The sequence below is a fragment of the Coccinella septempunctata genome, chromosome 8 (assembly GCF_907165205.1).
Source record: "Coccinella septempunctata chromosome 8, icCocSept1.1, whole genome shotgun sequence".
Classification (NCBI taxonomy): Eukaryota; Metazoa; Arthropoda; class Insecta; order Coleoptera; family Coccinellidae; genus Coccinella; species Coccinella septempunctata.
Window position 1 is genome coordinate 30,754,631 of NC_058196.1, and position 25,258 is coordinate 30,779,888.

The 25,258-nt window shown below is 37.1% G+C and overlaps 7 protein-coding genes across 12 annotated transcripts; 4 read left to right on the top strand and 3 right to left on the bottom strand.

The window, feature by feature from the left end:
- Window positions 1-634: 634 nt before the first annotated feature.
- Window positions 635-9,014, bottom strand: LOC123319541. The gene is made up of 6 exons (XM_044906579.1): window positions 8,776-9,014; window positions 6,785-6,891; window positions 6,212-6,328; window positions 3,364-3,605; window positions 2,789-3,072; window positions 635-2,326 (listed from the first exon to the last, which is right to left on the bottom strand). The coding sequence occupies exons 2-6, from the start codon at window positions 6,887-6,889 to the stop codon at window positions 2,172-2,174; spliced, it is 903 nt and encodes a 300-aa protein (XP_044762514.1). The 5' UTR covers window positions 6,890-6,891; window positions 8,776-9,014; the 3' UTR covers window positions 635-2,171.
- A 588-nt stretch (window positions 9,015-9,602) lies between these two features.
- On the top strand, window positions 9,603-10,842 carry LOC123319543 (transmembrane protein 230). Its single transcript, XM_044906582.1, has 2 exons — window positions 9,603-9,776; window positions 10,040-10,842. The coding sequence occupies exons 1-2, from the start codon at window positions 9,755-9,757 to the stop codon at window positions 10,405-10,407; spliced, it is 390 nt and encodes a 129-aa protein (XP_044762517.1). The 5' UTR covers window positions 9,603-9,754; the 3' UTR covers window positions 10,408-10,842.
- Window positions 10,843-10,950: 108 nt separating this feature from the next.
- LOC123319544 lies at window positions 10,951-17,024 on the bottom strand. 3 transcript variants are annotated; one of them, XM_044906584.1, is made up of 11 exons: window positions 16,605-17,024; window positions 16,230-16,519; window positions 15,442-15,956; window positions 15,143-15,373; window positions 14,917-15,087; window positions 13,828-14,860; window positions 12,935-13,355; window positions 12,492-12,649; window positions 12,300-12,414; window positions 11,838-12,247; window positions 10,951-11,670 (listed from the first exon to the last, which is right to left on the bottom strand). In XM_044906584.1, exons 1-11 carry the CDS (start codon window positions 16,840-16,842, stop codon window positions 11,332-11,334), a joined length of 3,921 nt encoding a protein of 1,306 aa, XP_044762519.1. In that variant the 5' UTR covers window positions 16,843-17,024; the 3' UTR covers window positions 10,951-11,331. The 3 variants fall into 3 exon arrangements, with proteins under 3 accessions (XP_044762519.1, XP_044762518.1, XP_044762520.1); XM_044906583.1 differs by having other exon boundaries at window positions 12,492-12,652; XM_044906585.1 differs by lacking the exons at window positions 16,230-16,519; window positions 16,605-17,024 and having other exon boundaries at window positions 12,492-12,652; window positions 15,609-15,785.
- A 267-nt stretch (window positions 17,025-17,291) lies between these two features.
- LOC123319547 (tyrosine-protein kinase Src42A-like) lies at window positions 17,292-19,907 on the top strand. Of its 2 annotated transcripts, XM_044906590.1 has the most exons (3): window positions 17,292-19,041; window positions 19,355-19,532; window positions 19,587-19,907. In XM_044906590.1, exon 1 carries the CDS (start codon window positions 17,440-17,442, stop codon window positions 18,922-18,924), a length of 1,485 nt encoding a protein of 494 aa, XP_044762525.1. In that variant the 5' UTR covers window positions 17,292-17,439; the 3' UTR covers window positions 18,925-19,041; window positions 19,355-19,532; window positions 19,587-19,907. The 2 variants fall into 2 exon arrangements, with proteins under 2 accessions (XP_044762525.1, XP_044762524.1); XM_044906589.1 differs by having other exon boundaries at window positions 17,292-19,532.
- Window positions 19,908-20,182: 275 nt separating this feature from the next.
- On the top strand, window positions 20,183-24,648 carry LOC123319548 (tubulin alpha-3 chain-like). Of its 3 annotated transcripts, none has more exons than XM_044906591.1 (8): window positions 20,183-20,318; window positions 20,370-20,592; window positions 21,127-21,216; window positions 21,282-21,493; window positions 21,545-21,715; window positions 23,007-23,363; window positions 24,042-24,411; window positions 24,472-24,648. In XM_044906591.1, the coding sequence occupies exons 1-7, from the start codon at window positions 20,307-20,309 to the stop codon at window positions 24,303-24,305; spliced, it is 1,329 nt and encodes a 442-aa protein (XP_044762526.1). In that variant the 5' UTR covers window positions 20,183-20,306; the 3' UTR covers window positions 24,306-24,411; window positions 24,472-24,648. The 3 variants fall into 3 exon arrangements, with proteins under 3 accessions (XP_044762526.1, XP_044762527.1, XP_044762529.1); XM_044906592.1 differs by having other exon boundaries at window positions 20,200-20,271; XM_044906594.1 differs by having other exon boundaries at window positions 20,254-20,318; window positions 20,374-20,592.
- Window positions 21,975-22,945, top strand: LOC123319550 (ATP synthase mitochondrial F1 complex assembly factor 1). Its single transcript, XM_044906596.1, has one exon. It carries the CDS (start codon window positions 22,049-22,051, stop codon window positions 22,883-22,885), a length of 837 nt encoding a protein of 278 aa, XP_044762531.1. The 5' UTR covers window positions 21,975-22,048; the 3' UTR covers window positions 22,886-22,945.
- Window positions 23,990-25,165, bottom strand: LOC123319551 (peptidyl-prolyl cis-trans isomerase-like 3). Its single transcript, XM_044906597.1, has 5 exons — window positions 25,070-25,165; window positions 24,781-25,017; window positions 24,574-24,692; window positions 24,380-24,515; window positions 23,990-24,158 (listed from the first exon to the last, which is right to left on the bottom strand). The coding sequence occupies exons 1-4, from the start codon at window positions 25,070-25,072 to the stop codon at window positions 24,389-24,391; spliced, it is 486 nt and encodes a 161-aa protein (XP_044762532.1). The 5' UTR covers window positions 25,073-25,165; the 3' UTR covers window positions 23,990-24,158; window positions 24,380-24,388.
- Window positions 25,166-25,258: the final 93 nt, after the last annotated feature.

Below are 25,258 nucleotides of genomic sequence, written 5' to 3' on the forward strand. Positions count from 1 at the left end.
CTGTGCCTTCCTTTCTATTTATGCATGAAATACGGTCAAAAAAACTGACAGAGAGAAACGCACGTCGGGAATGCAGTTGTTTCTTTCTAGAATTTTGATTGGTCTACACTCACCTCTATGTGAACAAAAAAGAGACATCTGCATTCCCGACTTGCGTTTCTCTCTTTCTATAAAAAAAGCCAATTTCATGCTGACATTGCTCAGTCCATGTCTCTATGTCTATGCTTGAACCTAACAGATTTTCTATAGATGTCTGTCTATGATCTGATCGTAGGCTTTCTCTGGTTTTAAACCGTCGTTCGTTTGTATATATTGGTGTTCTATGGTTTAGACTTGACAGTATTGCGTGTAGGACAAACATATCAGAGAGTTGTTACTCTATGGAAAAACCTACACTCAACTGCTCCTTTTAAATCTTCGAACTGTTGTAATATATGTATTAGCTAATATATTTTTAATATTAGGAAATACAAACAATCGTTTCGTGCACAATCTTGAAATCATCTCGAATATAACATAATTCACGATTTGGGAAAGTAATGTGCAGACCAAGCTACGCTCTACGTCACGTCACGTGATAATTTTAAGTAGATTGCAGGAAATCATCGATTTTCATGTTAGGGAAACAAAGATGAACCTTTCATCGAATAAAATATATTATAAATACATTCTGTAAAATTATTAAACACTACCAGCTTATGGAAATTTACAAACGATCCTTTCTTCTACATGGTTGGTTGGTCCTAAAATAACTTTTTCTAGAAGAGGTATCCACTACTAGGGATATAATTGAAATGCTGAATTCAAAGGACAATTTTAAGTCGATTGAGTTCTTCGGAACAACTATATCAACATCAATTTTGTAAAATGACGATGGTCAAGCTGTTTTTATTCCTTTTTTTTTTCGACAAAACTTTGTTCGGTGCATATTTTGATACTGTAGAAATTTGCGAAACTTGAGGATGCTAAAAATTAGCATTTGAGCTATGCCAGGCGAATAGTTATAACTTTAGAGATGCCGATCTGTCTGCGACCCATAAAGTCCACTTTTTTTCGCACTTTTGTTGATTTATACATGAGGGCAGGAAATATATCCGTCAGAATAAACGGCAAGATGATTATTTTATACTTTTGAATAATACAATTAAATACTTCTTCAATATAGATCCTAATGGCCACGCTTTTTCATCTAGCCTCTTTTTGTAACAGCTCTTCATTTAACCTAACTTTTTACTCTTATCTACTCAGAAGTTATAAAATGAGCCTCAAAAATGTCACAGCCACGTTTGTTTTTTTTTAGTTATTTCGAAGCATCGATGCTTTCAAACTAATAAAATAATTCCGAAGCTGATTTTTCGTATAAAAAACGCACAGCCTTTAAGGAAGGTTCATTTGAATTGATGCTACTCGAGAAATATACCAGGTGTCATTCAACCCATTGAAACACCTCGTATATTCAAAAATAACATCCATTTTGGATATACTCTCGATATTTCTATTTTCAACGATCTACAGTGCACCTTCAATTCCTTAGATTCAATCTTTAATAATAGAATGTGTAAGCTAAAGAACTTAGAAATTCTTCTTACAATGAATCGAAAAAATAAATCATGTTTAGGACCTTTCGATTCATCATTCGTTTTAAAGTAACTGTTACAAAAACAGACCTAATGGTAAGATAAGAGAGAATCGCTGTTGTTTTTCGCACTAATTCGGCGAGTTTTATCTGGACAAGGGTTCGGTATAGTATCGATATTCTGTGTTCTGAAGTTGTGCTCAGCTTGAACCGCACCATTGTACTGCAACTGTCAGAACGGACCAGCAAAGTTTCTTCTTCATTGATTGAACTAAGAAGGAGCATAGAAAAGAGATGCGTGCGCACGAAAATGACGGAGAAAATGGTACAAGCTAAGAAGTACTTTCGAACACAGAGCCTCATCTGACGAATACTCCAAAACGCATTTTACCAATGCTATCTGCCGGAGTTATTTCCTTGCCGCCATGATAGCTTCGTCTAAAAACGCAGCTTGGACCTTTCAATAATGTTCGGACTCTCTAACCTCTTTCCACCGCGGCATCCCGGAGGAAGTGACAGAGCAAATGATCATCATACTTATTATTCGAATGAAAGCCACTATGTAAAATGTGCGTGGTAATCAGAATAAGTTATTTTACGATGCCTCCCCCCCACCCTGATGGTCGTTGGCCATGTCGTTCGGATGCAAGATGGCTCTGACGGTTTCGAAGTGTTTCTTGAATCCCAGCTTCGTGTACAGACCCTTCGACGCATCGTTCTCAGGACGGATTACGACGAACGGCATATAACCTGAAAAATATCGAAACTACTCATATGCTTTCACCATTAAACCGTTTAAAATTATACCCCAAAGTAACGCAAACATTAAAAGAGGTGGTAGAAAGCCGTTCTTCTAGATAACGTAGACGTTCCAGAACTCGTATGGCTTAACTACTGACCCATGTCACAGGTGGTCCAAACATCAACAATCCATGGAAAAATTCGCCAGCAATGTGTTTAAATCGAGGACAGTCCAGTCCACTCAAATGCAAAAATTTCGATTCCTGGCCATCTGTCATCTTTAATGCCGTAACTATATAAAGTCAACTCGTTGCTAGGGATATCATCGCGTGCAGTCACTTGAGATAACGTGATTGGTTGGTCACGATCGTTCTCTGTGTTTCGAAATTTTGAAAGATGTCAAAATAATCCATTTTGAAACGCCCTTCCTTAACGCGAGTTGATACTTGTTTGTGTTCAAACCCAACTTACCTCGGTTTTTGACAATGTTGGTCAGGTACTTGGCCAAGATTAGGCCGTAGCCTTTTCTCCTGAAATCGGGCTTCGTCTGCATCGAGAACATGGCGCCGTAGTAGGATTGTACCATCCACGCGGCCAGTTCGCCGGTTTTCGAGAACACGCCATAACATGGCAGTTTCTCCATGAGTTTCTCGAACACCTCGATGCATTCCATGTGATTGGCGGGGTAGAGCTCGTAAATTGTTGGCGCATGCTCGGGCGACAGCTGCAGCATCTCCGCATCGTCTGCGAATTCTCTAAAACAAGAAGAACAAACATAATGAAACTGTTATACGTGAAGAAAGAGTGTACACTGAGATGTGTCGCCAGAAGGAGATACAGTAAGTAAAAATGGTATTCTAAGTATTACTGACTCGTATTTTCTGTTTCAGAGATCGATTTACTGGACTTTTCGAGACGATACTATGATAATATGAAGAATAAAAGGGATCATTTTAATTTAAACAGTCTGGCAACGATGTTCCTTAACGAATTGCAACGTCACTTTTTTCTGAATGTCAATGTCATATGAGGATATGTCAACGTACATTTCTGTGCTCTCTTCCTCCCAGTCTTCGGTCTGAACATAGATATCCCCTGTCATCTTTTCCATCGTTCCTATCTCGGAATAGAACTCCTCGATTCTTTCCATTATACTAGCGTGAGTGAAGTTCATATAGATCGGCCTGGTCCAGTCGATCAGTACGTCCTCCTCCTTGAGTAAATCCAGGTTATCGAGCTGGTCGCACGGACAGAAAACGCTGAAACTTTCGTAGAGAGTGTTGTTTGGCTGAAGAAAAACAGTAATCTTGATTAAAAGTCAAAACGTAAATGTTCTGTGGTCAAAATACGAATCGAGTTCATAGAGCTGTAGATGGCGCTAGACAAGCAAAAAGAAGAAAAGTGCATAGAAAGAGATTCCTTCTTGAATCCGACCAAACGAAAATCAAGAAGATATGGATATATCTTCTTCAGTAAAATGTTTCCATCACAAATAACGTTTGCTCTTTCTCTCTGTCCCCAATGAAGTTCATCCACGTGGTGCCCAAACATCGATACGATCTAATTTCGAGTTATAATCATATGAATGTGGCAACTGAGCTTGTTCGTTCGGAACGAGCAAATGAAATCATTGTGTACAAACTTTATGTCGTGCCATACGGGCGATATCACGTCAACATTTTCAGTCCGGTCTTTCTCATACGTCACTAGTTCATAATGAGCTGTACATTTCCATACAAACTTAATAACAGCCAATTAACGGTTGCCCAATCACGAAATGGTTAGTCCTGGCAACTTGCGGTTGGATTTTATAGTTTTTGGGAGGATCACGAACTACGACACGAAGGACCAGGACTGTATCTGCATAAATGGCTTGAAATACTTGAATGCCCTTCAATTACTGAGTGTATACAAAAACGTTTGACATGTGGTGGAAATTTGCCTCACTCTAATTAATCATATACGTGTTTGCTTCTTAAAACTTTTTATATGCACCAAATAAGCATCTAAACAGGTAATATTCAGCTCAATAGCTGAAGATTCACATATCTGGTAGTTCTGATAAAAGTAGGTCACAAGAGGTGTAGCTCTAGCGACTGATAGTTCTAACGTCCTTAAAAGAAGTAGTTCAAATGACCTCTGAATACCGCTATGGGAAAAATTGTTTCGTTGCTAAGATATATTAGTGTGTTGATCATAGAATATAAAATACTACACTATACTCAAAGGTGTTGATCAAATAATCGGTGTATAGATACATCGAAATTGACACGAGGTCGTTTGAGGTCTAGACTAGTAATCTGCTCCAGTGACCCCTTCACCTCTTTGAGTTTTATTGAGATATGTGCTGCTGGCTCACTTGTGTTCGAAAACTATTCGGGACCACCCCTATATGTGCCACCGAGATGGCTTATAACCCTCCGCTGAAAATCACATGTACGTTTCCAAGGTTGGCAGCCGTCCAGACTCTAGGTCAGGGCCTCCCCAATGCAGCTTTCCAGGGTCGGATTTACGGCGATTCCGTTGGGAATCGAAAGAATCTTTTTATCGAAGCAAATCGGTCGAGATTTGAGGGAATTCATAACTACGGCGATGTAGCCGCGGCCAGCAAACATGTGACTACTTACTTTGATAAAAGTATGTGAGGAGGATGTAAGGATAAAAACTCTATTGTCTCGCCTGCTTGCAACAATTTGCAGGCTCGATTATATTAGACAGAGATCCGTTACTTGAGTATAAAACTTTCAACTTCTTTTTATCAAATGTCAATGTACGCGGAAAGTTTTGTGCCAGAAATATCTGGATAATCCAGTGAATAAGGGTGTAACATCTGCCTCCGAACAGGGGTTGTTTTATGAGGGATTGCTCCAGAGTTCATTGATTCGAAATAGCTGTACCGCAACAGGTGTCAGTGAGTGAAGCTATTTTGGTGAATCCCCTCTAACGCCCGAGTCGGGAAAGAGTGACAATAGATGTTATCCGTATTGGACCATTCAATTTGAAGAATTCGTGAGAGATTGATGTGTTTGGACAATTGGTGACGCGGGGTAAATGGATGTACAAGACGATATTTCATAAGTAGTGTTATTTCGACCTTCATCAAGCTAGTCGAAATCGAATCTTTACTGGGGGTTGTTATTTTAATGTCACTCGGGATCCGGTAGTCCTCCACACCTTTATGTCATTCTGAACCATAGAATATAAAATACCTTATACTCAAATTTCTAAACATACGATCACATAATAATAAAACAGCCATAAAAAGCCCATATATCGTGTAGAACCCATCAAAATAGCTCCGTTGCAAACTACATCGATTTCGATAGGCAATCAAAAAGTCGTCGAAGTAACTGCCGGTTTCCAGGGGCTTCCCATGATTAAATCAAGATTTGTCAAGACGACGCGACGTCGGGTAATTCGGCCTACTAGGCACCGAAGACCTAATGAGGTGTTGAAACAAGGACAAGGACGCCGAAAAATTTCCCCTCATTCGGAACAGTAATTTGGCGACTCGGGGAGTTTGTAGGACAATTGATCGACCAGAAACTTGGGAGGGAGGAGAAATTAAGTTTCTCAGTCTTTTTGCAGTAATTGAGACGGTTGAGAAATTCATGTCACGTCAAATTCTGTTGTTATTTCTTGGTTTTGGTACCTGGAGAATCGTTTACTTCGTGGTTTGGATCGCAGGTGGCGCTAATGAGAGGAATATCTCAGGACTACCAACCGTTTGTTTCATAACGAATAAAATCAATAGTTTTCTATGGTTAAATATGTCATATGTCACTAAATAGATCAATTTTTTATATTTATAAGTGATTTTTTTCGTATTTTCGAAAATGAAACAGAAGAATCGATCGTTGAGATTTCATACTTGATTAATTGACATAAACTCACCGTCTTGGTCATTCCAGGAAAGTGCAGGACCACGGGACGTTCTGGCCAATCTTTGTTAACGTAGAAATGAAAGTCCCAAACTCGATCGTTCAGATAAGTCGTCAGAGTTTGATGGAACTGGAATGGGAGAAGGAGAATCTATTAATTTCAAGCATAGCAGTTTCAACTTGACGGGCTATTAGCCTGTTCATTTGACAGATATTCAATGGGGGACAATAAAAGAAGAATTTCTTCAACTGTCATTTTTCTATGATGCATACTGCCAGTGGTTCACAGAACTTTAATGAAAAGTTCTTAAACTGTCATCTTCTGTATGATCACAGAACTCGCATATCCAAAACTCGGTTTGTTACATATGGGTCACGTTCCTTGGAAAATGCACACTCGAAATTTCGAACAAAATCGATATTTCTCCATGTAAATCCGCAACTGAATATCACGCCACCCCCGTGCCCATGTCATTTCCAAGGCTAATCGGATCCGAATGTGAAAATATGCTTAGAAACTACCGCCAAGCCTCCAAACATCACGACATTTAATCATAGCGTTCTTCAGGTGAAAAAGCGTCCTTACCTTTATGGAATCGGGCAGGAATTTACTGAGGACTTCGAGTACTTCTTCCAGCTCTGTGTCTTTTAACAATTTGAAATTTTTTCCCTCGGTTAACACTTCTTCCATTGCTGTAAAAAATGGGAGAATTATTGAACGCCCTTTAAAAGGTTGAACTGTTGCGAGTTCAAATCGGGAATATCGATTAAAATTTATATTGCCTGGTAAATGCATTTTAGAATGTTCCAAATGGTAAACGAATATGCAGGTGTATACCGAGTGAACTCAATACGCTACGAAAAGATATACGGATGTAACAAAAAGAAGAAGAATACTAATGCTCGATGAAATCTATGGAACGTTGCAAAATGGCGAAACAACCTGTTTAGTTTTCAAAATGGCTACTGAAACTTCTGATGCGAACAGACAAGAAGGTTTGTAGTACTTGGAAACCTTGAAAGGTAGAATTTTTCGAAGGTCAACTTTTGACTTCCGCATCTCCCAGAAAAATCATCGTAGATCTGAATGTGACACATAGGTACTGTAAAAGAGCAGCTCTTCTAGTTATAAATCCCGAAATTTTATCGGTGTTACCGTTCGGTCCTGATGATTCTTCTGCGAGAAAAATCATGATACATATTCTAAAAGAGCAACCACTTCTTCAAGAAGTAAAAAAGTTAGAACAGCAGATGTTTCGAAATGCCGTCAATTGTCCGTGTTGCAAAATGGCGGAGACAATGGTTATGTTACAAAATGGCCAGAGCAATAATTAGTACATGTGTTGAACATTGTTCTCATTAGATACTGGCCTATAGTTTCCTGTGTTATATCTTTCAGATCTTGAAAGCTTATTGGCAACAATTTTATAGGTTATCCGCTAAATTCACTGGGGATTTTACAAAATGGCGGAATACCAATAGACTAAGGATTGCAAACTTAACTGTAGAAAGAATGTTTATCGGGTAACAATAAAGCTGCGATAAATTGGTCTATCGAACATAAAACGAACGGATATTTCAAGATGACTTTCTATCCGGCCATCTGTTCTTGTTGCAAAATGGCGATTTCTTCTATGGATCAATCAAAATGGCGATATCATCTTCGTGTCTTGCAAAATGGCGAGAGTTGTTTTAATTTATTGTTGATTCATTGAAGCCTCGAATTTAACTAAAAGTAGATCACTTTTCGTAAAAAAAAACGATCAGTTATATATGATTTAACACAAATGGTATAGAAATAGAACTTTGAAGCAATTGCTTTGGATATAATTAATTTCGTCAGAATACGAATATGAAATGATCGAAAAGAACTTTAAATGTTGAGAATCTTTCACTTTTGAATCACTTTACTGAAGAATTTCTAACCTAATTGATTTTGCGTATGTCTGAGAATAAATATCAAGATGGCCAAAATAAAAAAAAGGTCTGTTTCTTGTATAATTCAAATAAAAGGGAGCTTTATTGAACTGATTGATATGACGATTAAAATCTTAAAAACTTAGGCTTATAGCTTAGGATATAGAAAATATTCCGTATGTGTACAAAACTGAATACCCCAGATTCTTCATAATCTCCCTCGTAAGAAATCGATGATAGTTTCAAGCATTGTAACATGTAAGTTAATTGAGGCATCTTGAACTGGCGAAATTGTACCCATATGAGGGTCACGAAGAGGTCGTAGATACAAATAGATTACTTTTTCACGTCAATCGCACAGATAACAGAGTCAATCGTACAATATATCAAAATTGCCAAGTGTCACTGATCATAACTTTTGAATTTGACAACTTTCGTCGAATCAAATCGATGATCAGTCTTAATTCTCTATGAATTACGATATTTTATGGCCGAAAAAACGATAATGTAAGCGAAAACATAGAATTTATTGCGTTTTCGAATCATAAACAGGAAAACGAGGCCAGTTGTCAATTAAAGGCGTGAAAAAATTAATCTCTTTCGTTTTCGACCATTCCAGACGTCGAACCCGACGGTACCCAGACAAAAGGTGATACTCACCTCGTCACCGAGCAACTTGACGAAAGATTCCCCGCGTTCTCTGTAAAATGGGCAGTTGCAGGTATCGCCCAACCTGTATTATCCCGTCTGAGCACTTATCGATTGCGAGGGCGATGGAAAACAACGCTTTTATCCGCTGGAAAGAAGCCGGAGCAATGCTAGAGAGGAAGGAGAAGCACAGCAAAGTCCGCTTCGCGAGAGTGCGGAGAGGACTGCAGCCCCCGGAGCTTCCCCCTGTACTGCAGAGGCAGTCCACTTGGCTCTTGCTCCGTCTGACGGTAGGGGAGGCAAGCGCACTTTTCCTCTCTGAGGGAGTTGCGCAAAATTCGCGGGAAACTCGAGGGAAATGCGATCCCTATTTGGAAAGAGGAGGGGATGACAAGGGATGTTGGATACAGCTTCGAGAACAATGTGCTGACGAGGGTGGGTCGAAAAGAGATGTACGGGGGAGACGGGCTATGTAATTTGCAACCTAAAAACGATCATGCGAGGATTTTCATGACAGCGATCGTGATTCACAAGAATAAAACAATACTAGTAGGCCGGGATATCCGCCATTTCTGTTGATCCATCATTAAGAGCTGATAATGAAATGAATTTCATAAATACCGAGGCCAAAAACAATACTTTTCGCTCTATGAGTCGTATGCACCCTTATCTGTGACATTGAACTAAAGATCTGTGATCGGTGCTAACTTCACTTTGTCAATCTGAAGTTAACCTGCATTTACAAAAAAACATAGATACATAATCTATGCTCTAAGGGATGAACACTTGCGTTCCAAGAAAATCGATTCTTCCAAGCAAAACGACGACGTTCTGTAATTGTGGACATCCTTAAGAATGATACAAGCTAAGCACTACGTCCTCTTCATACACAAATTTTTGCCATAGAACAGTCTGTTTTTTGGTTTATGTGGACCAAAAAAAGAACTGAATAAAAATATTTATTCATTATTCAATATTTTGTTGTGTCGAAATGAGTCTGCACTCACTGACTGGTAAGTTTATAATTTCACCCAAATCGATGGAACAAACATGTTAGAGAAAGTGTGAAAAACTGTGAATATCATTTTACTACATTTTCCTGTAAGTTCCATTGCTTTCATTAGAACAGAATAAAAACCTCATCGAGGAATAAGAAGCGTGTATAAAGCTTGGGTCATTGCTTTAAGTGTTCTTGTTGCAGGTGAGTCGTATGATAATAAATGTGAAAATCTAAATGTACTCAAGTTTAATTTCATTATATCACCATCATTTTCAGAATACATAGACGACATTAAAATGTCAAGACGGAGGGGAAAGGAATATGAGAATATTGATTATACCAAACTGCAACCAACTGATAATGGAAGTTTTGTTGATGCACAATTTGTCGCTCCGGCTCAGAATGTTCCTTGGAAAGCTATAACTTTAGCTACTTTGCTTCTTGTTGTTGGGTCCTTCCTATTAATTTTTGGTATTTTGGTGGTAAGTGGCCATATTGCGCTAAGCTATTCAGATAGAATGTGGCCAATGATTATCCTGGGACTGTTGATGTTCATCCCAGGAGCTTATCATGTCAGAATTGCATATTATGCTTATAAAGAAGTTCCTGGGTATTCATTCGATGATATACCTGAATTTGATTGATATGTTATTCATGGAGAATTGCGCAGTCAAATTTTTTTGTACAAAATGAAGCTTCAAGCATATAGTGTAGATCTTTGTTCGATTCAAGTCAACATAGAAAAGATCCAGATTTTATATGCTTCATTATTCTAACAAAATACTTGAAAACATATCTCTGCAAAATGTGCCTTTTTACGTTCCGAAAGATGATTAGCCTCAAAGAGGTTTCTTTTAAAAAAAGGCAATATAATAAGATTTTTGTGATATCTTTAGAATTCCTGAGATAAGCATACTCTTATTGCATGACTAACACTTTCATCCCATTTAGATGTTAAAGCCAATTTTGATGGATATGGATTAAGTTGCACCAAAGTACCTGCTGTTAAAGGATCGTAGATCAAGTCCTTGAACTATTTGTTTTTACTCAAATGTTAACATAAAAATATATATAATTTATTGGGCGCTTCATTTTCCTTTAATAATTGCTTAATAGCAACAATATTAGATTAGATTAAAAAAAATATGAAAAACCGTTTGTAGATTAGTGAAATAAGAACAACACAATGAATAAATAAAAAAATATTTATTTCGAAAAACTTAACGATAATTCTGAACAACAAAAGTAGGAACTCTCAAAAGGAATAAAAATCTATACTAAAAAGAACAAAAAATAAACTTTTCATTTTAAGTCTTATAACATCTATGAAAATATAGATATCCTTATTGAAGATAAGCGTTATCTTCACTTTTATATTTTGAATTCACTGAATCCAATAAACTTACATCTAGAAAAACTGTAGGCGATATCATATCACAGACTCGTAAAAATTGAGAAAAAAAAAAACTAAAGTAATACTGAAAAAGATTAAAACGATTGTAATACAACGTCGCAGCCAAAAAAAAAAGAGAAAAAAAATAATGAAAAAATAGTCAGCAGAATTAAAACTAAATAAATCCCTTCTTCTCATTAGTCATCAACAATTTGTACAGCATCATTTGGGATATGAAGATTCTCGACTGTATCGGCTGATTGATCAATATATGGTACTTTGTTTCCAGAATCAAACATATAGTTTCGAACACTTTATAAACATTCCTGGAAATCCTGAATTTTCTTTCAATTATTTTCAATTCTTTAGATCTGCCTTCAGGCAACATCAATTCTATGTGGAAATCATGAGGGGGAGCACGTCCAGTCCTAAACTTTTCAACGAAACAGTGCAACAAAGAGGTGATCTCGAAGTTTGTCAGATTGGTCGATACATACAAGACCCTCTCTTCACCCTGTAGAAAAGTTTATCGTCATTCAAGACTTCTGATTCAAGATATCGGAATGAGCGAAGAATTATGAACACCCACTTAGTACAACGACAAAGCTACATAGTTACAGAAAAAATAAACAGCAAATGAAGGAGGCCGAGAAAAATTCATTTTATATCAAAGATTCTTACCGTATAATCAGGATAGACCCCCTTTTTGCAGCAAAGCTTGAATAATTTCAATGCCTCTTCACTCTGAACGTGATCATGCATGTGGAGCATATAGGCCTGCAGCACGAACCCATCCATATACCGTTCATAATGACTGCTTATATCGTAAGATAACAGCAGAAGAAGCGATCTGTTTGCATCTTGATTCTCCATTAAAGAGAGGAGCTTGTTATTAAACCATTCCCAGAGATCGAAACCACTCACAAAACCTGCGTTCATGAGGATTATACTCTTCAGCAAATCATTGGCGATGAAAATATTCTTCGGGAAACCCTTATCGAAAAAGGATTTGAGAGCTTTATTTCGAGCTTCTTCATCTGACGGTTTGAAATCGAAGGGCCAAGACGAGGGCGGTCCCAACAGGTTAAGGGCTGCAACACGATTAAATAAAAAATCATCATAGACATCAAAGTAAGAACTCACCCTTGGCCTGAAAGAGTTCGTTCACCCAAGAAAAGTCCTCGGCTGATATCAGCACATTGATCAAGTATATATAACGCCCCATATGCGACTTCGTGTTAGTTTTACGCAGGAAAATCTGGGAATTAAAGCATAAACGTTTTAAGTTGTGTGATGAAATGGTTCCCGAGATTTTATATTCGATTTAAACCTCACCTTGGAAGTGACCAAGTTGTGCCAATCTTTTATTTTCATGAGTATATTCCTGCAGAGATCCCATTTTCCTTTTGCATCTAACATGTAGATCAAATTCAAAGCCAGCACTTCGACCAAAACCTTCATGTACATGTTGTTCATGTAATCAGGTTCTTTTTCTTCTGGAAATAACAATTTTTCATAATAATCACGAATTAAGGAGCTTATGTAGTTCATAATGCAACCAATAAGAAGGATTCGCCTTGTTGCCAAAAGACTAAATAGGATATCTTTGAAACGTCACATTTTGAAAAAACCATTTCAACCGTTTCCCAAAAAAAATTATTTTAAGCACTTAAAAATGAAAAATAAAAATGGGTATTTGAAATTTAAAGCGTTTCGTTTCTAATGCACAAGTTGGCAACATAGACTGAAATATGCGTTGAATTTAGTTGAAAACTCACCCAGATCGTCCAGGAGTGCCATGAACGTTTTAAAAATCGCATGGCCCTGTTTTATAGACTTGATCAACGTCAGCACGTTGACGATGAAGTTTTCGATGGTATACGGACTACTGTACGACTTCAGGACATCCATCAGAGCAACAGAATCAGTTTCTTTCAGAGAGGCGCTCAATCGACGTATGTCGTCGATCGAGATGTCCGTGTCGCAGGAGTAGACTTCGGGGAACAGGTTGTGCAGCGAAGAGTTGCATTGGAAATTCGGATGTATGGTCGGCTGACAGGAAGGATGAGCTATAAAATTGGCCGGCGTTTGCGATTTGGACACGCCGCTGAGGGATTCGATGAATTTCCTCACCACCCTCTCGTTTATACCGCCGGAACTGCAGTCGCTGGGGGTGCTGGTTTGACGCTTTTTGTACTCCTGAAAAACGAAACTTTTCGCATCGAGGAAAAATCACAAACTGAAAAAACAAATACAGCAGGGTTTCACCAGTCCAGTACTTAATTTTAATCTTTAAAATAAACGGTGTTGCTAATAAGCCAGCAGGATCCACCTTCTGGCCTCAAAAACTATAATGAAATGAATTCCATAAAGACTGAGGCCAAAAACTACTCTATCGATGAGTTGATTCGGTACTACCCACCCCTGTCCGCGATTGGTTCGAACCATAGATTATAATTTAGGAGTCTATGGTTCAGAACCATAGACGTGCATTTGTTTGGTAAATGTCGAGATTAATTTTCCCCGGCTTTATTTTTCAGATCTTCCAGTTTAAGGTGAATCGTACGATTTCCGAATCCTCTACCAACCGATTATTTTCCAGACCAGCTTTTAATACTGGATTGGAGAGACACTACCGCATTTTCCAAATAAATGTTTGGAAAACACTCACAACAGATTCCTTCGAGATCATCTTCGGGGAATATCCTATATGACCCTTGAAGGCGTCCTCTCTGAACGCAATTTGTCCATGGAAAACGTCATCATGATCTTTAATCACTGGAATCGGAGAACAAGAAGACGCTCGCGAACAATCGTACGGTACTAAATCTGAGGAACTTTTTCTATCGAAACTAGACGATTTTCTTCGTTGTTCTCCATCGTAAAGCACTAAATCTGGGGAACTTTTCCTATCGAAACTCGATGATTTTCTTCGTTGCTCCCCATCGAGAAGCACCAAATCTGGCGAACTTTTCCTATCAAAACCCAATGCTTTTCTCTGTTGCTCTCCAAGTACGGGACTGTTCAACTGACCGGCATCTTTAGTGGTGCAACTTTCCGTAGAACTCGAGTTCGAACTGACATCCTTCCTCTTAGGTTTCACATTGACTCCTGACATTTTAGTCACTATTTCCCAGAGATGTCGAGGTATCTTGTTCAAATCCACCAAGTTCTTCTCGAAGATGTCGTTGTAAATCTTCTTGCAAAGTTCCTTATTCAGCGGGTAATTTTGGAGGGAGCCCATCAGGAGTTCCGTAACCACCTCATGGTCGATCTGTTCCTTCCTACACCAAGTGATCTTTTGCACCAGACACCAGTTCTCCTCCAGATTGGGCTCTTTGGCGATGACAAACAGTAATATGTCGCAGATCCACAACTGGGAAGTGCCGTATTTTACCAGGATACGTTCAACGGCATCCCTGAGCGAATACCCCATGTTCCTGAGACCCTCGATGATCCTGATGATGTAGCTAGTTTTATCTGTGAAAGTACCGTTGAAAACTTTGTACACATCGTCGATCATATCCATCAGCAACACTTCGCCAACCCTCGGGGTCACCTTGAAACATTCCAGGAAGATGTCGAACAACCACATGAACCAAAGTTCTTGGGTCAGGGCAATTCGGTAGAGTTTGTTGAATTCTTGGAAGTTCGCCTGATGGATTATCTTTCGGATTTCTTCTAAAGAATGCGTTCTCGAACATCTGAAAACAACGTTAGTTGTTTCCCTTTCTGATTACAAATATTCTAAGCAACTAACCTGACATCGTTACACCCCACAGTGAAGTGAGATTCGCACAAGGACTCGAGAAGTTGGGAAAAGTTATCTTCGTTACTTTGCATCAACCATCTGGCTATATATTCCTTTTTTTCATTTTCTTGAGCAGGATCTTCGTCTCTGCTCGAATGAAACAGATCGGAACTGGAAAACCTAAAAAAAAAAATCACCCAATTGGTTTGATGACGAAAGAAAACGAAAACTTTACCTCAATGGAGTTGAGACGGTTTTTTGTACACCAACGTCTTGAAACCTACTCTCGCTTCCTTCTTGAGAATGGAAGTTATTATTCACTCGCCTTTTTTGATCTTTAACAACATAAGTATCACAAGAATCTATTGATCCCAGAAACGGTTGATTTTCTTCACGCCTCCATTTTTTTTCAGGAGGCGATATGAATGGATTCTCATTTTGTGTCGAAACAGAGTTTGTCATAGGTCTGGAAACATTAAAATTATATTAATCCTGAAATGACTATAATTGGAAGTAAATGTGTGAAAGAAGTACCTAAAATAGTTTAAATCAGTCTCATCTTCACAAGGAACTCTTGAACTATTCCTACATCCGTCCTTTTCACCATGATTAGTTTCGATATTATCGTGAACAACCCTTGAAGAACTTGAACCGGATAATTTTTCATGTTTCCTCTTCACGGAAAACTCATTTTCACTCACCCTCGATTGTATAGTTGATATGTTGTAAATTTGCACATTGGGAGATCTGCGAGTAATTGGAAATGTATTTGAATTCTCCTCCGCGGTTATACTACGTGAATTTTGTGAATAAACTTCATTCTGAGACGTATTAAGAACAGGTCTTGTTATTGTTATGTTAAGCGCCCCCTTAAAGTTAACTTTAGCATCGTCGAATAATTTTTTGTTAATGGGTTCTTGATCTTCTTCGTATAAAAGCCGATTTTCATCGTAACTTTCGATTTCTTCATTTGGACTGAAATCCTCCTCAAGGAGTTCATCCTCTGTTTGAAACTTGGAGTCATTCTGATCATTTTCCATAGTTACATTCTGAATAAAATATGAAAAATAAAAAAATAATAAAAAACAGTTGCAGTGAAGTTATCTGTGGTTACAATATAATTCATGTGAAGTCCCCAAGAACATAACCTCACCCGAAATAAGAATCATACACAACAAGTAAAAGGTCTTAATGAAATTTTTCATATACTGTCAAATACCAGTGTTGAAAAATATCCAAACGCTACGTTCTCCAATAAAGTATATGAGTATCAGCCACAGCATTAATAAAAATTGATTAAAAATTCCTAATATTCAATTTACCTCAATGTTGTTATTACATGTTTTACTTTCAATATTGAGACTATCAGGACGATTAGAAAACGAAATGAAGTGGTCAGGAATTACATTATTCGATGAATTGTATTCATGTGATTCATCACATTTCTTAAGAGGAACTGTTGGAATAGACTGAGTGATTTGTTCATCAATATCTTCAGGCTGTTCACCTTCCCCTTTCGCTGAATAAGACTTGTCAGAATCCTCGCCTTCAGAAGGTTCATAATCTAAACAATCTTCATCTTCAACGAAAGCCAACCGGTTTCTATCCGGAGCTGGAAATATTGGATTCTTGAGAAATCTTATTGATTCTGTACTCCAACATATCAAGTACTTTAGAATTTTAGTCATTTTTCTCACCTGGAGTATATTCCTGATCTGATTTTCGGCTATTATAACTGTTCTTGATTTCTTCCCCTTTAGAAGAAAGTTCCAAATTCTTATTGGTCTCAATTTTAGCTGCACTAGGTTCCGTATTAGAACTCACTACGTTGAGAATATTGGAAAATTTCAATGAAACCCCACTGTCGTTGCTTCTGGGCTGCGAGACTTTTCTTTTTCTAGTGGATCGTGTTATACGCATTCCTTTATTATGCATTACAATTTGTTGATTCAAGAATTAACCCGATTTATAAACTACATAAAATCTTTTATTATGATATAACAACGTGCTAAACAATAGATTAACCTTCTCTTTGTTTAATGCTTTTGAAACGTCATTATTAAGAACCCGAAAACATTTTCCAAAAATTTTTTGTATTGTTTGATTTCCCGAACCGTTTAAAACATTGAACTCTATGGGAACCCATAGAGTTCATAGGAGTGGATAAATTGTATCGACACTTTTCCATCGTTTTATGATTTCTCTACAATTTGCGAGTTCGGTAATGCATATCTGGGATATAAGGTCACGTTACTCCTTACTCCGTGTCACCTCGGATCTGCATTACCGAACTCACTACAAACTCACAGTTTAAGCTACGACCTACGCTTATGGTAAGAAGATCTACTTAGTCTATGGCAGAGATGGTTGTCTCTGGTCTCATTTTTCCTCTATGACATTTATTTGAATACTTAACCCAATTTTTTTTTTCAAATATAAAGTTTCAAGATAACTCTTTGATCTTTGGTCGTTGTTTGTGTGTGATTTCTGCGTTTCATCAAGATCAATTAATAAAAGTGTGATAAATCAGAGATGGGTAAATGTTTCAGTAATCTATCGGCGATTGGAGGAATAGATACAGGTAAAGATTTGTTTTTCTTCAACGATGACGAAGAAATAAGTGTGCAAATAAATCGGATGAACTTATCACCTTCTGTAAAGAGTTCCAAGATTTTTGTAGCACTTTATGACTATGAGGCTAGAACAAATGAAGACCTAGAGTTCAAAAAAGGTGAATATTTAGAAATTCTCAACGATAAATTGAAGGACTGGTGGCTTGCCAGAAGTAAAAACACAAAAAAGAAGGGGTACATCCCATCAAATTATGTCGCAATGTTGAAAAGCTTGGAGGCCGAACCGTGGTTCTTCCGGAAGATCACAAGATTTGAGGCGGAGAAGAAACTTCTTTCCTCTAAAAACAAACATGGTGCATTCCTCATAAGGGAATCTGAAAGTAGGGAAAATGACTATTCGTTATCAGTTCTCGATAAAAACACCGTGAAACATTATAGAATAAAACAAGTAGAAAATGAAGGATTTTACATTGCAAGAAAGATGACTTTCAGGACGCTTCAGGGTTTAGTTAATCACTATAGTTTGATTGCTGATGGTCTATGCGTTAATCTTCGGAAACCCTGTATACAGACTGAAAAACCTCAGCCAGAAGGCTTGTCACACCACACAAGAGACTTATGGGAAATTAGAAGATCCTCACTTACATTCCTAGAAAAGTTAGGTGATGGCCAGTTTGGTGAGGTATGGGAAGGGGCATGGAATCACACAACACCTGTTGCAATTAAAACGCTCAAACCAGGAACTATGGACCCCCAGGATTTTCTGGCAGAAGCACAAATAATGAAGAAGCTGAGACATCCCAAACTAATCCAGCTGTATGCTGTTTGTACAATGGATGAACCAATTTATATAATCACTGAGTTGATGAAGAATGGTTCTTTGAAAGATTACATCAATGGTAAAGAAAAAACCTTAAAGTTGCCCCAGTTGATCGACATTGCCGCCCAGATAGCTTCAGGAATGGCTTTCTTGGAGGCAATGAATTATATCCATCGAGATCTAGCTGCTAGGAACGTCCTTGTGTCAGAGACGAAGCAGGTTAAGATTGCTGATTTTGGTCTAGCTAGACTGATAAGGGAGGATGAATATCAAGCCAGAGCTGATGCGAGATTCCCCATCAAATGGACTGCACCCGAAGCAGCCAACTATTGCATATTTTCTATCAAATCGGATGTATGGTCGTTTGGTATTCTACTGACGGAATTACTTACATATGGTAAAACCCCCTATCCAGGTATGAGTAATAGCGATGTGTTGTATCATGTAGAACGTGGATATCGTATGTCAGCACCTATTGGATGTCCGCCTAAATTATATCTCTTAATGTTAGAATGTTGGCAGAAAGACCCTATGAGTAGACCAACATTTGAAACTTTGCAATGGAGGCTTGAAGACTTTTTTGCCATGGAGGAATCTGAGTACAAAGAAGCATTAGAATGCTGAAGGTCTAATATTGATTCATTTATCTTCTGACTGGTTGAACACATAAGTATCAATCATAGACTAATTGAACAGGGTTAAAATATGATATTAACCAATATATGTCTTACTGATTCTATGGTATGTGAAAATATTTTTTTACTGCTTTATTTGAACTACACACATCTTATTTTGTGTCTATTTTATATTTTCATTCTCATCTTGCACTGGAATGTTCTATAAGCTTCATATAACCATTTTATATCTTGATTGTAATAATCTTCTTCCATTTACTACAATATTTTCTTTGTATGTTTTTCTATATTGGAAACTGTCAAATTATTTCTCTTCTCTGTATTTTCACCGGCTTCTTCATTCACGCCGCTTCCAAACAAAATTCAAAAGCTTTTTGTGCTTGGAGGTGGGAACTGCAAACTTTAACTATGATTTGCAGAGATTGTTTTCAATTGAATCTTGAAATGGCTTTTGAGAACAACTCGTACCTGCTGAATGTCGAATTAAAGAGTGGAAAAAGTGGATGATGTTCTGAATTCAGATTGACCAGAACACTTGTACATTGGACTGGAAAAAGTTCATCATCATCTGTGAGATGCAACCTTATGAGGTTGAAGGTAACTGTTTCAATCCTCGTTTGATATTCTGTTTATTCATAATTACTTTGACAGGAAATGGAGATTGCAGTGAACAAGTTGGTTTTGTCTGCTCAAAAATGTATTGATTGGACTGGTGTTGGAAATACACATCTCTCTAGAGAAATAGAGATTGATAAAAACTTATTATATTGAACAACGAATTTTAAGCAAAATAATGGTATATTTTGTGGCGAAGCAAATTCTGTAATTTTTACAATTATGTATTTTATACGACCAATGTGACAAAAATTCAAAAGTGCTTGTCCTTATTATTATTCAATAGTTCAATTGGTATTGTGATCGATTAATGAATATTATCTTTTTTATTTTTTCATAATAAAATACTAAAACTTTTCGTGTCCGAGCTTTCTCTCACCACATTGCAAACTTAAAGTATCGATAAAATTTTGTAGAATAGCTTCCTTATTTTCTCGATTTATAGAACGGGGATGTTTTTAGTGCATTTCTGGAATCGGTCAGATTTCATATCGACGATATGTATATCTGTCGATATATTGAAGAAATTTACCACCCCTAGCGAAAATCCGACCAGAGAGATTTCTATCAAGCATTTTTCTTTGTCCGCAGCTCATAGAGTTGAAGCATTTCAACATTCATGTGTACAGAGTTGCCAGTGTCGCTGAAATAAAATCTGTGAACATCTATCATTAAAGACAGAAACATAATTTTCACCTGATTTTTCAAAATTTTCAGTAAGGTATCATGAATCACAGCTAAATTTAAAAAAAAATCATGCCCGTCAATGTAATTCCGTCGATAATGTTGCGATCGTTTTGAACGAGTAATTTTTTTCAGCAAGAAATTATCCAAGTACATATCGGCCAAGCAGGAGTTCAAATTGCAAATGCCTGCTGGGAACTGTATTGTCTCGAGCATGGAATTCAGCCAGACGGGACGGTGTATCCCTGTTTTCATAACCAAAAGCAGGATGAAACATTCAACGCGTTTTTCGATATTTCAGCAGTCGGCAAAGCTGTTCCTAGGGTAGTTATGGTAGATTTGGAGCCTACTGTTATAGGTAGAATTTCTTTCTCACCTTTCAAAAATTCAACGTTTGATAAATTCCATAGGACCAGACTATATACAGGGTGAGTCTCTGACTTGTACATATATACACTAACAGTAGTTTCTTCTTCACCGGAAAACCTCATTTCATCAACTATTTTCCAGACTGGTACATTCTTTTAAAGTTTGATACAATAAACATGATTATCAAGGCTATCTTCTTCAAATAGATGAACCTTATATTAATATCTACTGAAGAATTCTGATAAATCATAAATCTATACATCTGGCATCGCCGCCTCAGTGTAGTCACAGAATACCATATAATATAAATTTGTTTGCATATTAAAAATTTTGAGAATAATTAACAAGGTACTATTCCTTAAAATTCAACATGAGGTAGTTTAAACTTGATTCTACTTGAAGGGAAGAACCTACTATTAATATATATATATGCATGAGTCGAAGACTTCGAAGATATATATCATGGAATTAGTTGATGCTCCTGGTCCATAGAAATTTGAGCTGGAAATTATAATATTTTCAGATGAAATAAGAACTGGTTGTTATAGACAGCTTTTTCATTGCGAAGGTTTGATAACAGGAAAAGAAGATGCTGCGAATAACTTTGCGAGGGGTAACAGCTGTGGAAAACAATTCTGAACTTCAAGAACTAAACTCTTAATTTCGAACATTTTCCAGGGATGTACAGCATTGGTTCTGAAATGATCGATATCACAATGGACCGTATTCGTAAAGTAGCCGAAAACTGCTCTTCAGTACAAGGTTTTCTTTTATACAGAGCCTTTGGTGGCGGCACGGGATCTGGTTTCACGGCTCTCGTACTTGAACACTTATGCAGGGACTATGGAAATTTATCAAAAATGACTTTTTCCATATACCCTTCCCCAAGAGTTCGTATTGCATTTGATCATTATTGCCCAGATAAAATCTATTTTTTATAGATATCCCCGATAATCGTAGAACCATATAATACAACATTAACAATGCACAACAGCATTGAATATGAAGATGTGTGTTTTATATTCGACAATGAAGCGATATACGATATTCTTGCCAGAAATTTAGACGTATCAAGACCCACTTATACAAACATAAATCGAATATTAGGACAGGTATCACCCTTACTCAAATGTCTTCTTTATTATTTCCACGCATTCGAAAATTTCTAAGGATACTGTAATGTTTCCGAAAACAGTACCCTCCATACTTCGATGGTAAAACGGCAACGTCGAACCTTCCGACCTGTTTCATTCTAGGAACCACAGAACACTAATATACTAGGAACGATCTATGATCTCAGATCGATGAGTCTATGATCTATACATTTTTGTTTCGGTGGTTTTCTTTGGTATATTTCTATGTAAATATAAATGATTTCTATGATTTGATTTGACATAACCTCCTCATGTTAAATAATCAAAAACACTGATTCGAATTTTCGAACTATGGTATTAGGATCAGCTCGTGCAAATATTCAGTTTAGGACACTTCTGAGCCGTTTATCACAGAACAGAGGCATTATGACCACTGCGAAAAAAGCCCAAAAAGCTGTGGAAGAACTGAAGCAAAATCCATACTTCGAGAAATACGCGGAGAAAATAGCAAAACTGCAACAAACTTCCCCAGAGGAATTGTTACAGCGGATTGAGAAGAAAGAGGTTCAACAAGAAGAACAAAAGAAGGCGGCAGAAAGACAGTATTCTCAATTGTTGAATCCCAAAAAATGTACCGATAAAGGGAGAAACATAAACTCGGAAAGTCTAGATGAATACATGAAAGTAGAAGCTGTCAAAGACAAATCTGCTGATGAAATAAAAGAAATTTGGCTTAAATATCACATTCAAAAAGAGTGCAATATCGCTGCGACAGTCCCAAAGAAAGATTTCGAGCAATTCAAGGAGAAATCTGAATTATATCCAACTTTTCTTTTTGCCCTACCCCGTAGTCAAGGATATGAATTTATCATGTCTCAGATTGAAGGAAACTGTGTGCACTTTACTCCTCTCCTGTATTTTCAAGTTCACAAGGAAAATGCGCCAGAATGTTTAACTATCAAACATTATACAGAATTTATGGATGAAAAGGGAATAGTACTTATGAAGGGAGAGTTTGATTCTAAAGTGATCAATTCCAAAGAAGCGTTATGTTTAGCGAATCAGTTACAGCTATATTATTGTCAGAATAATGACAGTAAAAATAAATTGTTAGAAGTTTTCACCAAGAATCCTGATGAATTCAAGCATATGGACCTAATAAAAGAAATCGAAAATTTGTCCTTATAAGTTTCGCATGAAAAGGACTGCAAGTGTATATTGATAGCAAATTAAATTATTTTAAATTTTGGTCGATATTTAATTGATAAATCCAACAATTTCATCTATGTGACAGGTGTCAATTTTTCAGGTAACATCGGCTATAACGGCTTCTTTGAGATTCACAGGAGCGGTTAATATTGACCTACGAGAGTTCCAGACCAACTTGATACCCTATCCTAGAATCCACTTTCCACTCGTCACTTACGCCCCATTTATCTCTGCCGAAAAAGCTTATCATGAAGTGCTTTCAACAGCCCAACTAACGAATTCTTGCTTCGAACCAGCAAATCAGATGATTAAGTGCGATCCCAGAAAGGGAAAATACATGTCCTGTTGCCTGTTTTACAGAGGAGACGTCTCTCCTATTGATATAAATAATGCTATCACGAACATTAAGAGTAAAAGGAGCATATTGTTCGTGGATTGGAGCCCAACTGGGTTCAAGGTGAGGAACCTCGGAATTGTAAAAAAATAATTTGTATTAAATCAATTTAACTTTTAACACTTCCAATTTGCCAACAAACAATTTTTCCACACCCATAATGGAAGAATTTTATACAACTTTCGATATCACTATGAAAGTTTTAAATTTTCGGTCATAGAAAAATTAATGTTTAAATGTCAATGGTCAGTCATCGAAGAATATAAAACTTTCATCTGTCAAATTCAAATAATCCAAAATGTTTTAAAATTTTGGGCTGTAAAAACGGGAAATTCAATAATTTATGTTTTTGTCCTATAAAACGTTCGCGTTTGTAAACACACTTTTGCCATTTTAGAGTTGAGTATCTCAAATTTGAAAGGTACTGAAGGTAGGCGTGTTTCTGAGACATTACCGATAGATAGGCGAGATAGAGGATGGATTGTTGAAATTTTCAGAATTTTTGCTGGTCTCTTTCAGTTTCAGAAAAATGTTTTAGACGTATTGAGCAAAATGCGACGTTGCCATATGTAACGGTAAATAATTTAAGGAGAAGGTTCGAACATGGTTTTTTTTCCGGGTAAAGTCCTACTCTTATTGTTAACATGATTTTATTATGTTCATGTAATGTATCGCAGAGAAAAAAACGGTTTTGAACCAATTATGTATTCACAATTTCTGCAAATTTCAAATTTTCGCCAGGTTGGACTGAACTACCAGCCTCCAACAGTGGTGCCAGGTGGTGATTTGGCTAGGGTTCAAAGAGGGGTAACGATGTTGTCCAACAGTACGGCTATCAAAGAAGCATGGCTTCGGATCCTGCAAAAGTTCAATCTCATGTATGCAAAACGAGCATTCGTTCATCATTTTGTTGGAGAGGGAATGGAAGAAGGGGAATTTACAGAAGCAAAAGAAGATTTGAATTGTCTTATATTGGATTATCAGGAAGTGGAAAAGGATTCATAGAAAATTGTTTCATACAGATGGACGAATTTGATTTCTTAGCGAAGTGGTATACGAAGTTTAGATAAAGAGCATACTCATTGAACTCAACCAGCTAAAGGATTGGCATGTATTGTTATACTATTGATCTTAGCATCGGTCAAAGGTCGGTAATTCTTTTGATTTACAGGCAACTTCTCAAGTTCATCAAGAGTATCCAGACCATCTATAACTCTGAAAATGAATGGAAGTTTATTGATGAATAACTCAAACATAGATTTGTAAAACTTACTTTCCAAAAATGGTGTATTTTAGATCCAGATGAGGGTGGGCACCATAAGTAATAAAGAATTGACTTCCATTATTATTTGGTCCATTATTCGCCATCGATACAATACCTCTCGCATTATGCTGCAAAAATTCATTCAAAGCTAGCACCATATAAAACATTTTAGATAAAATTAGGATCGAAAATTACTCACTATGTACTACGACTTACTTTTAATTGTTCTTTGAATTCATCTTCGAATTTCTGGCCCCAAATGGAATTTCCTCCCTTGCCGGTTCCCGTAGGATCCCCAGTTTGGACAATGAAGCCTTTTATGTTTCTATGGAATAAACAACCATTATAATAGTCGCTGGCACAAAGAGCTAGGAAATTTTCGCATGCCTTAGGGCAGGATTCGCAGAACAATTCAATTTTGATGTTTCCGATGCTTGTATGTAGAGTTACAGACTGAAAATTAATTGCGATCATTATTTTCATAAGCTCTCCTTATTTGACTCACCATTTCGAATATTATTTATGCTAGGAATAGAAAAATCAGCTTTGTTTATTTATTTACATTCACCTAACCTAAATTCTTCGTCGTTTGTGGTGAGCTCTGTGCGCATGAAAGGGACATTGAAAAAATAAACACAGCACGAAAAGACCGTTGAAAATTCATGAATCTGTGACTTCGAAATAATTTTTTGAT

What these genes read in the sequence shown, in the direction of transcription:
- LOC123319550 (XM_044906596.1), top strand. Translation starts at nt 22,049, where the DNA reads ATGGTATTAGGATCAGCTCGTGCAAATATTCAGTTTAGGACACTTCTG.
- LOC123319541 (XM_044906579.1), bottom strand. Translation starts at nt 6,889, where the DNA reads ATGGAAGAAGTGTTAACCGAGGGAAAAAATTTCAAATTGTTAAAAGAC. An exon ending in TCCTGCCCGATTCCATAAAG is followed by an intron (nt 6,329 to 6,784) that starts GTAAGGACGCTT and finishes CTCCCATTCCAG; the next exon opens with TTCCATCAAACTCTGACGAC. An exon ending in CAACATTGTCAAAAACCGAG is followed by an intron (nt 2,327 to 2,788) that starts GTAAGTTGGGTT and finishes GATATTTTTCAG; the next exon opens with GTTATATGCCGTTCGTCGTA.
- LOC123319548 (XM_044906591.1), top strand. An exon ending in TAAATCGAATATTAGGACAG is followed by an intron (nt 21,716 to 23,006) that starts GTATCACCCTTA and finishes TCAATTTTTCAG; the next exon opens with GTAACATCGGCTATAACGGC. An exon ending in GGAGCCCAACTGGGTTCAAG is followed by an intron (nt 23,364 to 24,041) that starts GTGAGGAACCTC and finishes AATTTTCGCCAG; the next exon opens with GTTGGACTGAACTACCAGCC.
- LOC123319543 (XM_044906582.1), top strand. Translation starts at nt 9,755, where the DNA reads ATGAGTCTGCACTCACTGACTG. An exon ending in GAGTCTGCACTCACTGACTG is followed by an intron (nt 9,777 to 10,039) that starts GTAAGTTTATAA and finishes CATCATTTTCAG; the next exon opens with AATACATAGACGACATTAAA.
- LOC123319551 (XM_044906597.1), bottom strand. An exon ending in AATTCAAAGAACAATTAAAA is followed by an intron (nt 24,693 to 24,780) that starts GTAAGTCGTAGT and finishes GAATTTTTGCAG; the next exon opens with CATAATGCGAGAGGTATTGT. An exon ending in AAATACACCATTTTTGGAAA is followed by an intron (nt 24,516 to 24,573) that starts GTAAGTTTTACA and finishes ATTCATTTTCAG; the next exon opens with AGTTATAGATGGTCTGGATA.
- LOC123319544 (XM_044906583.1), bottom strand. Translation starts at nt 16,842, where the DNA reads ATGCATAATAAAGGAATGCGTATAACACGATCCACTAGAAAAAGAAAA. An exon ending in ACTGATTTAAACTATTTTAG is followed by an intron (nt 15,374 to 15,441) that starts GTACTTCTTTCA and finishes TAATGTTTCCAG; the next exon opens with ACCTATGACAAACTCTGTTT. An exon ending in GTGGGGTGTAACGATGTCAG is followed by an intron (nt 14,861 to 14,916) that starts GTTAGTTGCTTA and finishes CGTTGTTTTCAG; the next exon opens with ATGTTCGAGAACGCATTCTT.
- LOC123319547 (XM_044906589.1), top strand. Translation starts at nt 17,440, where the DNA reads ATGGGTAAATGTTTCAGTAATCTATCGGCGATTGGAGGAATAGATACA.